The 12872-nt window shown below is 39.3% G+C and overlaps 1 protein-coding gene across 1 annotated transcript in view; it reads left to right on the top strand.

The window, feature by feature from the left end:
- Nucleotides 1-12872, top strand: part of DDX4 (DEAD-box helicase 4) — a 121453-nt gene that overhangs the window by 87202 nt on the left and 21379 nt on the right. The window contains exons 12-14 of the mRNA XM_030567719.1: nucleotides 1585-1727; nucleotides 9690-9842; nucleotides 11320-11474. Of these exons, the coding sequence (XP_030423579.1) occupies nucleotides 1585-1727; nucleotides 9690-9842; nucleotides 11320-11474 (451 nt within the window). The remainder of the gene's footprint in view (nucleotides 1-1584; nucleotides 1728-9689; nucleotides 9843-11319; nucleotides 11475-12872) is intronic.

Genomic DNA, 12872 nt, shown 5'->3' with positions numbered 1-12872 from the left:
TAGAATATCAGGGTTGGAAGGGATTTCAGGAAGTCATCTAGTCCAACCCCCTGCTCAAAGCAGGACCAATCCCAGACAGATTTTTACCACAGATTCCTCAAGTATTGAGCTTTCAACCCTGGGTTTAGCAGGCCAAGGCTCAAACCACTGAGCTATCCCTCCCCCCAGTATACAAGTATATATGGTAGTTGGTATTATGGAGGGATGATTACTTGATGTCCATGTCATAGCCAACTTCTCCTCTTCAGCAGTTAGGGATTGACTCTGGTACTGAGTATTGAGAATATTTGCAAGAAAATGAGCTGGAGATAGTGCTTGTCCCTTTCTTTTTTTTTTAATGCTTGTAATTTAACTCTATGATTGCATGCTTCTCTTTTTAAGATCTCACTTTGTTCCTTCCAAATTTCAACAGTGTCAGCAATAAAACAGCTATTTCCCTGCATTTTGTTCAAGGCTACAGAAATAGGCTTCAGGGTGCTCAACATGTGTTCAACATTTCTCTTAAGCCCAATGTTGAGAACTTTTGGCTGTGACAGTGCCATCAATTTTTTCACAGTTTTGTTCACAAACTGTAATCGGATTAGGCCAATTCTTGATATGGTGCTCAAAACAGTCCATTACTGAGTTCCATCGCATGTCTTGTGGGAGAGTTAGTGTAGTTCCTCCCACTTTTTTCAGAGCAGCTGCTGCAAAGTGATTGTTAGGGAAGTATTTTGCAATTTCAACAACATTAGCATTTATTTATGGAACACTGACGTCTTTGGCTAGGAGGTGCATCAAATGAGCACTGCAACCATGTTGTTAGCTTGGAACTCTCTTCTAAATTTCATCTCATCTTGGATAGATTTGCAGCGTTATCAGTGACCAAGCTGGGTACTAGACATCGGAATTTTTTTTCACAGTTTGTTATAGCGTTTACTGCTGCTACTTTGTAAGTATTCTGCTATGTGTGTGTTTCCTGATGTATTAATTGTAGGGAAGACATTCCCTTCTGTCACGCAAACATGTTTCTAATGCACTTGAAGAACACCTCACATCCACGTATAAGTTCTCCATATGGCTTACTGATGTGCCAGACAGAGTTTTTGGTCTAGACTTGATTTCAGCAGAATGTAAACTTTGTAGTGTAAACAAGACTTTAAAGGTGTAAAATTGAGCTTCTAGTTTTTTAGTTACCCAGTAGAACTCTACTAATTCTCTCTATTGATTAGAAGAGCCATTTGTGAGAAGTGAACAAATGCTAAGCAAATAGAATGTTTCACAAAAACTTGGATTTTGACAACTGCAGGTAAGTTTTTTGTTTTTTTGTTTTTAAATTGTAATGTTTGTGCAATAAACATACACTAGTATATTTTGTGTTTTTTTAAAAAAAGGATGTAGTATTAAATAACCTCTGTAGCACACTATTGAATCTTTGCTGAGAAATGAGAAGGGATTTTTCATACATGGATTATAAAGTGCAGGTTAATGAAGTTCTACTCAATTGTCTGGCTGCTCCGAATGGAACAAATTACTTTAACTAAAATGCTCCCTCAGATTATTGTTCATGTATCTGAACCATTGGTTTTCTTTTGTATTCTAAAGGTCCAAAGGTGACCTATGTGCCTCCACCTCCACCTGACAATGAAGAAGCCATCTTTGCACACTACCAGACAGGAATTAATTTTGATAAATATGACACAATTCTCGTGGAAGTGTCAGGGCTTGATCCTCCACCAGCAATACTGGTTAGTGAACTCTTGTCCTCTATTACTTAAAGTTACTGGCAAAAGGTATTTTAAAAATGAGTTTGTTCCCTTTTTTGCTGCTTTATGATATATACAAAGTTTTTTCTTTTGATTAAAAATATAACGAATGGCAAAATAGAGCTCTGAATTTTTTGTCGGGTGATGTCTTTTAATGGACAGAGTTTCAAGGGCTTATTTTGTTAGCTCTCTCAACTTTGAAGGGTGACAGAAACGGAAGCGTGGAATCTTAATTTTTTCCAAATTACTGTGAAATTAAATAACTGTCAAACACACCAAAGCCTGACTTAAAGAAAATCCTTTCACCTCTCAATTGCTCTGTGTCGTGTCCATTGAGTGTTGTGAAACTTCACTACCTCCTCCATAATATTCTTCCATGCTTAATAGGACTCTAATTTTTAAAGTAAAAAACCAAAGCAACCTTTGGGGCCTTCTTTAGACACTACAAAGAAGCAAAAGGTAAAAGCCAATTTTTTTCCCTTTGCAATAATTTTTTCTTTATTAAAAAAAAATACTGACCTCTAGAAAATCATTAGGAACATTTTAGTAAAAGGTCTTCTGAAATCTGTTCATTTTAAAGCAATTGAGAATCCTTAGAGTAAATTTTAGTATTTTTTTCACCTTTGATGGTCTGTTTCCATTGTCCATAATGAGAGAAACGAAAAAACTAAAATAGCATGTTTTGAGAAAGTAAAGATGATGTACAGTTGTCAGTATTAGATCTCTGGAAGTAGTGATTTTAACATTCCACGTTATATAAATTTAAAATTTTGTTTTGTTTGCTCTTCGGAAATAAAGACATACTACTAATTTCTCTCTAAATCAAATACTTTCAATATGCTACCTGAAGAGACCTACTTTTTTTTCATTGATACCATATATAAAAAGCTGCAACACTGAGGAATGGAAATAGTAAGCATAAGAGTTTCTGTGATCAGAAAATATAGTTTTTTACAGAAAATTGGGAAGAGTAAATATAATTTAAACTATTTTTCTACATATGATAGTATGATCCGTCAACTTCAAGAAATGATGTTGCTTAAGGAGCAGTTTTTTGTTTCTTTTGGGTATTTCTTATGTTGTGGGAGCAAATGCAGTGCTGTGTGAAATACAGTAAACTTTCTTTCTCTGGGTGTCTTCCCAGCATTAGAAAGAGAACTAATGTGTAGATACATCTTCTTTGGTAAGAAGTTAATGAAGTAGGTCAGTGATCCCCAACCTTTTTGTGGCCAGTAGCACATTGATATTTTCAGGAGGAGCGTGGGGGGCGCCAACATTTTTTTGAAGGCTTATTTTGTATTTGTACATTAAATAATACAAAAAAAAAATTAAATATTACATAATATATGAATCCATAAGATAAAAAGGGTAATTTTACATGTAAAAGGTATTAATTAAATTATTTGGCAATTACGCTTTCACCTTACCATGTGAATTTGCACTTTATCTACCTGTAAGAAAAATTAAGGAGTTTTTACAAAATAAATATCAAACAGTTTTCATCTCATTTATTTTAAAAAAGTAAAACATTGTTGAACTGCTGGTCCAAATATATTTATTATTCTTACTTTAACGTAGAATGAAATCTGCAGCCCTGGAGTTCTCTATTCCTGGCAGGTGCGGGGCCGCAGTTTCTCTCCAGCTTAAGCCGCTGCCCCATGTCTGCCAGGGACCGAGAACACTGGCGCCCGCAGCCTGCAGCTCAGGAGTTCTCTGTCCCCAGCAGGCGCGGGGCCCTGGCTTCTCTCCCCTGCTGGGCACTAGGTGGGTCCCACACCTCCCGGGGATCAAGAACACAGGCACCCACAGCCTGCAGCCCTGTTCTCGGTCCCTGGCAGGTGTGGGGCCGTGGCTTCTCTCCCCTGCTAGACACTAGGAGGGAGCACATAAATGCCCCGGCGGGCGCCATGGCACCCACACGCACCACGTTGGGGACCACTGAAGTAGGTGTTTTTAGTTGGTTACTGATGGCTGATACTTAAGACTGGTCTAATCTGGCTATGTCACAGGTGTGTGTTTAATTTAAAAGAAAGAAAGAAAACTCCAGAACTTCAGTGGGTTATGTAGGGATACCAAAGAGAGAACTGAGAGTGAGGTCCAGACCTTGCTAGTATAGTGCAACTCATAACATTTTGGCCAAAAACTTTATGGCTATTTGTTGCTGTGGAGTTCCCCCCCCATGGTGGAGTCAGTTAGTATACCTGATTTTTATTTTATGTTTATTTAAAAAAACAACAACAAATAATTGAGAATTGCTAACGTAGTTCCTATTTTTAAGAAAGGGAATAAAAGCGATCCGGGTAATTATAGGCCTGTTAGCTTGATGTCTGTAGTATGTAAGGTCTTGGAAAAAATTTTAAGGGAGAAAGTAGTTAAGGACATAGAGGTCAATGGTAATTGGGACGAATTGCAACATGGATTTACTAAAGGTAGATCGTGCCAAACCAATCTGATCTTCTTCTTTGAGAAGGTGACGGATTACTTAGATAAAGGAAATGCGGTAGATCTAATTTACCTCGATTTCAGTAAGGCGTTTGACACGGTTCCACATGGGGAACTGTTAGTTAAATTGGAAAAGATGGGGATGAATATGAAAGTTGTAAGGTGGATAAGGAACTGGTTAAAGGGGAGACTCCAGCGGGTCGTATTGAAGGGTGAACTGTCAGGCTGGAGGGAGGTTACTAGTGGAGTCTCTCAAGGATCGGTTTTGGGACCGATCTTATTTAACCTTTTTATTACTGACCTTGGTACAAAGAGCGGGAATGTGCTAATAAAGTTTGCGGATGACACAAAGCTGGAGGGTATTGCTAACACGGAGTAGGACAGGGATACTATTCAGGAAGATCTGGACCACCTTGTAAACTGGAGTAATAGTAATAGGATGAAATACAATAGTGAAAAGTGCAAGGTCATGCATTTAGGATTAATAATAAGAATTTTAGATATACGTTGGGGACGCATCAGTTGGAAGCGACAGAGGAGGAGAAGGACCTTGGGGTATTGATTGATAGCAGGATGACTATGAGCCGCCAATGTGATACGGCTGTTAAAAAAGCAAATGCGATTTTAGGATGCATCAGGCGAGGTATTTCCAGCAAGGATAAGGAGGTGTTAGTACCGTTATATAAGGCGCTGGTGAGACCCCATCTGGAATATTGTGTGCAGTTCTGGTGTCCCATGTTTAAGAAGAATGAATTCAAACTGGAACAGGTCCAGAGTCGGGCTACTAGGATGATCCGAGGAATGGAAAACCTGCCTTATGAAAGGAGACTCAAAGAGCTTGGCTTGTTTAGCCTGGCCAAAAGAAGGCTGTGGGGGGATATGCTTGCTCTATATAAATATATCAGGGGGGTTAACGTTAGGGAGGGAGAGGAATTATTTAAGTTTAGTACTAATGTAGGCAGGAGGACGAATGGGTACAAACTGGATATTAGGAAGTTTAGACTTGAAATTAGACGAAGGTTTCTAACCATTAGGGGAGTGAAGTTCTGGAACAGCCTTCCGAGGGAAGTAGTGGGGGCAAAAGACTTATCTGGCTTTAAGACTAAGCTTGATAAGTATATGGAGGGGATGTTACGATAGGATAGTTTAATTTGGGCAATTGATCTTGGATTATCACCAGATAAGTCTGCTCAATGGTCTGCGGGGAGATGTTGGATGGGATGGGAACTGAGTTACTGCAGAGAATTCCTTCTTGGGTGCTGGCTGGTGAGTCTTGCCCACATGCTCAGGGTTTAGCTGATCGCCATATTTGGGGTCGGGAAGGAATTTTCCTCCAGGACGGATTGGCAGGGGCCCTGCAGGTTTTTCGTCTTCTCCTGCAGCGTGGGGCATGGGTCGCTTGCTGGTGGATTCTCTGCAGCTTGAGGTCTTCAAACCAATTTTGAGGATTTCAATAACTCAGTCCTGGGTTAGGGGTTGTTATAAAAGTGGATGGGTAGGGTTCTGTGGCCTGCCTTGTGCAGGGGGTCAGACTGGATGATCATATTGGTCCCTTCTGACCTATGAGTCTATAAATAAAAGCCAGCACAGCTCCAAGTGACACCACTGGAACTGACTTTTTAAAAATTGTTCATATTTCGGTCAGTAAATGTGGTAGCAGTTATATAACAATTTGTTTGGTATTTTATTCAGTCTTGTTCTCTTCTGGTTTTGATGTTGCATGCAGTTCATAATTGCATAAAGAATTGGATTTTAAAATTGCTTATTGAAAAAAAATTTCTACTTGAAGATCCACGTGTTCTGGGAAGATTATTTTTATAACCCAAATTATAAACCATGAAAAGCTTGAAAAGGCTGTAAAAACTGTAAAAATGTTTTGGAGAAATATTTTTAGTAAACTACTCCTCTGAGTAACTTTTCATTAGGTTAAGAAAAAAGATTGAACCCATTTTGCTCAGGCTAGCCACAAGAGAGCTGAAGATTACAATTCTCACTATTAATAAATGTTTAAACACACTTCTCAAATTAAAACTGGCATTTGAGTCTGTAGTTGGATTTGATGATAGTGCTGAAAAGTTGCCTCATTTAACAAACCAGCAGTGTGAGCGCTCTATGCAAGAATCTCTTCAACTATTTAAACAGGTTGGACAAAAGCTTCATCTTAAATAGGGCTCCCATACTAACATGTCATAAATGAAATTTGTTACAGGTGTATGCTAGCAGAAGGGTCAGATGCTTAACTTATTTAAATTCAATTTTTTTTCATTGTGACGGGTTGATTCTGCATTCTCTTAAGCAGTATCATCCAGTTTCCTCCCCTGCAGTTATTAGATAGTAAAAGCAGCAAAGAATCCTGTGGCACCTTATAGACTAACAGACGTTTTGGAGCATGAGCTTTTATGGGTGCATGCATCTGAAGAAGTGGGTATTCACCCACGAAAGCTCATGCTCCAAAACGTCTGTTAGTCTATAAGGTGCCACAGGATTCTTTGCTGCTTTTACAGATCCAGACTAACACGGCTACCCCTCTGATACTAGATAGTAAAGAGTCAATTCCAACAAGGAAACCTCTCCTTTGATAAGGATGCATCTGCTGGAAGAAAGCATACAAAAGCTTCTCATGGAACTTTTCCCAAGCTCTTCCTAATTCTTCATGTAGGATGTACAGTAGTAATTTTCCTGTCATGTACTTTTGTACCAGATGTGGAGTGGCTACAGAGCTTGCTTGTACACACCAGCTGTGTTCATAAGATCCTTCAGTGGTCTCCCATGTATGGCTGAGGTTAGCTTTTAAAGGTATTTTACACCCAACGCCCCCTAGTGGCTGAACGGTATAATACAGTTTAGCATTCTATTATATCTCCCTTTTTAAGTTGTACATTTCTACTAGGGCTGTGGATTAATCAGTTAACTCACACAATTAACTCAAAATTTTACTGCACTTAATTTTTTTAATTGTGATTAATCACACTGTTAAACAATAGACTACCAATAGAAATGTATTAAATATTTTTGGATATTTTTCTACATTTTCAAATATATTGATGTCTTACAACACACAATACAATGTATACAGTGCTAACTTTTTAATTTTATTACAAATATTTGCACTGTAAAAATAATTGTATTTTTCAATTCACCTCATAAAAGTACTATAGTGCAATCTGTGTATCATAAAAGTGTCACTTACAAATGTAGTTTTGGTTACATAACTGGGCTCAAAAACAAAACAATGTAAAATTTTAGAGCCAACAAGTCCACTCAGTCCTATTTCTCATTCAGCCAGTCGCTAAGACAAACAAGTTTGTTTACATTTACTGGAGATACTGCTGGTTGCTTCTTATTTACAATGTCAACCTGAAAGTGAGAGCGGGTATTTGCACGGCACTTTTGGAACTGACATTGCAAGGTATTTACGAGCCAGGTATACTAAACATTCATATGCCCCCCCATTCTTCGGCCACCATTCCAGAGGACATGTTTCAATGCTGATGATGCTCATTAAAAAAATAATGCGCTAATTAAATTGTGACTCAACTCTTTGGGGGAGATTTGTATGTCTCCTGTTCTGTTTTACCCACATTCTGCCATATATTTCATGTTATAGCAGTCTCGGATGATGACCCAGCACATGTTCACTTTAAGAACACTTGCACAGCAGATTTGATAAAACGCAAAGAAGGTACCAATGTGAGATTTCTAAAGATAGATATAGCACTCGACCCAAGGCTTAAGAATCTGAAGTGCCTTCCAAAATCTGAGAGGGACGAGATTTGGAGAATGCTTTCAGATGTCTTAAGAGCAAAACTGTGATGCAAAACGACAGAACCCGAACCGCCAAAAATGAAAATCAGCCTTCCTCAGGTGGCACCTGACTCAGCTGATGAAAATGAACGTGTATTGATCTGCTCTGCTTTGGATAGTTACCGAACAGAACCCATCAGCAGCATGGACATAGGTCTTCTGGAATGGTGGTTAGAAATTTTGTGTTTTGCTGTACTACTTTAACTACCCTGACATCTGTTGTAAGTCACTCATTATTACCATTATATTGGCTGCTTCTTGCCTCATTGATAGTGATGCGACTGCAGTTCAAAGTGTTAAAGCAGATAAAATCCACTCTAATCCTTTGATAGAGAAGATAAGAATCTTAGGCAGAAATATGTTCTCTTCTGTCATTCTGGGCATTATAATCACCTGACAGTTTACCATTCTAGCAATTGCTAGTATTACCTATGGGAGAAAATAGCATTGTTCACCCAGTCACTGCTGAAAGACAATACAAGACTAGCCAAACCTTTTATTTCTGAAGGTCAGTCAGTCAGTTGCTAAGGGTACCTTGAGAGCATCATTCAGTGCTTCTGATGAGGCCTCTAGAATTTGTAGCAGCTGAGATCAATTTGAAGTACCACTTGTGGCTATGTTTGTCAGTACTTCCTGTAGAAACAAGAATGCAGGTAAAAGACCCCACTTGATGTTGAAGGGCTGTTTAAATCTAGAACAGACAAGGTTCTAGACCAGCTAAGACACCAGGTCTACTATTTCCACAAGATGATACAGAGGCCAAGAGCTTCAGAAGTGTAGTAGGGTTCAGAAAGGGATTAGACATTGATAGAGAGAACCAGAATAATCCAGAGTTGTTGTAAATATTAAATAACGTTTGGAAGAAATATAAACCTTCATGCTTCAGGTTTTAAGGCTGCTTCTGACCGTTGGTGGTGGATGAGATAGGAAGAAACTTTCCCTGGAGCCAGGTTATCCCATAACTGCTTGCTTCAGAGTTTCTTGCACTTCTTCTAAAATATTTTTGCTAGCTACTGTTGATGATAGGATATTGGACTTGATGGACTCCCGGACTGATCCAGTATGGTAATTTATATGCTCCCATACATTGTCGTAGAAATTGCTTTGATACTCCACTACAGAAGCCAGTCTGACGGACTCTGGAGGAACTAGGCAATTTATCAGTCTGGGGAATGTTGATCAGATTCAAAAGACAGAATCAGCATAAATTCATTTGGACTTGGGGCAATGAGATGTGCACTGTGGGAAATCTCTCAATTCAGTAAGTGCTGTAATCTGAAGAAATTGCTTTCAGATCTGTCTGTAGATTTCTGAAGCCACATACAGCAGTTGAGCTTCTGCCTATTCAGATAATCAACATGGCATCTGAATTTTGTCCTGAAATCCCTAACTGTTCAGCCATTGAAACGCTCCATGTCACTCTGGCAATCCTTTTAATTTTTTGTGAATTGCATTCATATGAAGGAATAGTCACTGCAGTAGTTGCAATATATTGTTGCAGGGGGTGGAGGGAAATTAAATAGGTAATGAGACACTCAAGTACCTATAGACATTAAAAGTTCTTAATCCTGAGGAGCAGTGGAGTAGTTCTGGTGTTTCAAGCATCTAGACTACTTACCACCAATATTTCTCAACTTCTGAATTTGAATAATTTTAGTATGGTCCTATACTGTTATAGACTTTCTCTCTCCTTTCTAGACTTTTGAAGAAGCTAATCTTTGTCAAACATTAAACAAGAACATTGCTAAAGCTGGATATTTGAAACTTACGCCAGTGCAGAAGTATAGTATTCCTATTATACTTGCAGGGAGAGATTTAATGGCATGTGCCCAGACAGGATCTGGAAAAACGGTAAGTTCCCACCCCTTTGTATCAAGGGGGCTTCCATTGTTTCTAATGTCCCAATGCTTTATTTACACAGGAGACAGGAAGATAGTTGTGACATTCCCTCCTGTCTGGGCAGATTGTACAGCCTAATATCAATGAGTATCCATAATTCCTTACGTAGTGTTAATACATACATTTCACAATTATACGAATCACCAGTGTAATTAGCTTTGAGAAAAGACTTCACTCTGTACACTCTGATTAATATAGTAATATTGTTTACAATAAGTTGCCTCGGTTGCTTCTTGGTTGAGGTTCAGACCCGCTGTATTTATAGACCAGTGAACCTTTTAAATGGATTCTTTTGACAATTACCACTGAAAGTAAAGTTTATTTAAGCTGTGAGGAAGGCGACATGGAATCCGGTGGTGAAGGAAGCTCCATGCTCTTTCTTCCCCCATTTGTGTTTGCTGAAATGCAAATTGATCAGTGTCCTCCATCTCCTCCTCATGCTGTCTTGATGGTCCTGTTTTTGCTTATATGTAAATATGGACTTTCGGTGTCTTTGCCTGAAGATTGGGCTGGTCAGACTCAAATACACATTCCTGTGTCTAAAGCAGACCTGTTTATTAACTCTTCTGACATGCTTGGCTTGAATACATTTTAGTTTTCATTCCAGCATATGTCCATAACTCATTACCCACTGCATGCATACATCTTTCAAGAATATTAATGATCAGTGAGTTTAGTTTTCAACTGATACCTGACAAGTAAGGCTGAGAGTCTGTCATGGAGGTCATGGATTCTGTGACTTTCCGTGACTTCTGCAGCGGCTGGCATGGCTGGCTCTGGAGCTGTCCGAGCAGTGTCAGTCCATGCCACTGCCCCACCCCCTTCTCTTCCCCTCCCCCTGCAGCAGGAGGAGTTGTTTGGGATGTGGGAGGAGGTTCAGGGCTGGGGGTTGGGGCATGGGAGGGGTTGAGGGATCTGGGTGGTGCTTACCTTGTTGGGGGCCTCCCCGGAAATGGCAGATATGTCCCTCCTTCAGCTCCTAGCGTCAGGCGCTGACCCTGCAGCTTCCTTTGGCTGCGGTTCCCAGCCAATGGGAGCTGCAGAGCTAGCAGCGCACGGAGTGAGGAGCTTAGGAAGGAATATGTTGCTGTTTCAGAGAAGCTGGGTAGGAAGCCTGCCAGCCCTGCCAACTCCCCGCCCCCAGCACCAGTGCCTGTCCCAGGCTGCTACCCCCCACGCATGTCCTTCCCCCCCCGAATAGCACTGATGAGTACCTGCAGCCCTCCCAAGCAGCTTGTGGCGCCCCCCGGGGCTGCTACCCACCTGCATCGCCCCATCTCTGAATTTCTGTAGAACTTGCTAGGTTTATTATAACTTTTCAGTCTTCAGATAACTTAATTTCCTTTAACTTTGCTTCACAAATTGCTCACACTATTGAAACAAATGTTTCAAACCCAATGCTAATAAAGCATTCATGTTTGCTCTCCAGGCAGCTTTTCTTTTGCCAATTTTGGCTCACATGATGAAAGACGGGGTAACTGCCAGTCACTTCAGAGAGCAGCAGGAACCGGAATGTATTATTGTAGCTCCAACTAGAGAACTGATAAACCAGATCTTTCTGGAAGCAAGAAAGTTTTCATATGGGTAAGCTTTTTAAAAAAAAAATACAACCAGGCTACATTGCAAAAGTATGAAGCTTAATTTAATGACTGTAAAATCAAAGAATTGCTGCAATGGTATTGCCTTAAAAACACACACGTTTTATCCAATTCAGTTTGTCTACATTCACTTCAGCAAGGAATTGAATTTAGGCCACAAAAGACTGTTTTTGAAGTCTAGTTGACATTTAATATATGGATAAGAAGTTAGAATGGGCAAAAGGAGTTTGTAAGGTGATTTGTGACAAATCTTTATAGAAGCACAAAGAGTCTTCTTATGAAATGTGTTTCAATTTGTTAGTGAAATGAAGTAATTAATTTAAATCTAGTTTGCTTTCATAATTTATAGTTAAGTTTTTTGGCATTCACTCATCTTGACAATAAAAATAAAGTAGCTACGGTTCAGTGTTTCTAATCAACTCTAAATTAAGGTTCAAAGAGAGATCTGATTGAAAGTCTGAGCAAAAATGGTTAATATTTCTTTTGGTTTGAATCCTTTGAGGCAAAACACTCTTGCTATTTCTATTTTAAAAGTTTTCAGTCTTTTCTTAACAGCAGTTCTGTTGCCTCAAAGGAGAGGGATAGAAATTCAGCTCTTAGGTTGAATAAGGTCTTCGGGGTGTGTGTGTGTGTGTGTGTGTGTGTGTGTGTGTATGTATGTATGTATGTATGTATGTTTTTGTTTGTTTAGTAAAATGAAGTCCCATGTCTTGGCAAATGGAATAGCTGGAAAAATGTTTCACACAACCACTTCAATTTTGTAATCTTCCAAAGTTCAGTTGGCACTACATATATAGGTGTGCGTAACAGTTAAATAGAATTTTAAATGCTTTTTTAAAAAACAAACCTCAGCATTAAATCTCTCATTAAACCTCAGCATTAAACCTGTCCGTTGTGTTTATTTGTTACCGTAGTTGTAAATAATTGTATAATGGATGTTGTTAAAAGGGAGTACAGTTTTTCAAGCATGTGTGGGACTTCAGCTGCAAGGTTACTTAGGAGTCTTGGGTAAAATTTTGAAGAGTGCCTAACTCATTCAGATTGTGGGTTGTTGGTGCATATTGAATAAAGCAAGGACACAATGAATGGGATCTACGTTTTTGTGGGTAAATTCTACTTGCAATTGTTATAGCATCGGTCTGGAGTAAATCTGTCAGCAGGGTCTCACTGTCGTTCTCCCCCTCTCCCCGTGTAGACCAGGCCAAACAAAATACAGAGGACTGGCATCAGGGTTCTAAAAACAGTAGCTGTTAGTCTTAGCTCTATAGTAATTGTACAGAGGATTAATTAACAAATAACTGAGAGAATGCAGAATTACTTAATGGTAGTGCTTGTCATACTACATCCTCTCACAAAATCTTGATTCTTTCAACATCAGCCACAG

The sequence above is a fragment of the Gopherus evgoodei genome, chromosome 6 (genome assembly GCF_007399415.2).
Source record: "Gopherus evgoodei ecotype Sinaloan lineage chromosome 6, rGopEvg1_v1.p, whole genome shotgun sequence".
Classification (NCBI taxonomy): Eukaryota; Metazoa; Chordata; order Testudines; family Testudinidae; genus Gopherus; species Gopherus evgoodei.
The sequence above is the reverse complement of the archived record's forward strand: the minus strand, read 5'-3'. Positions and strand labels throughout refer to the sequence as shown.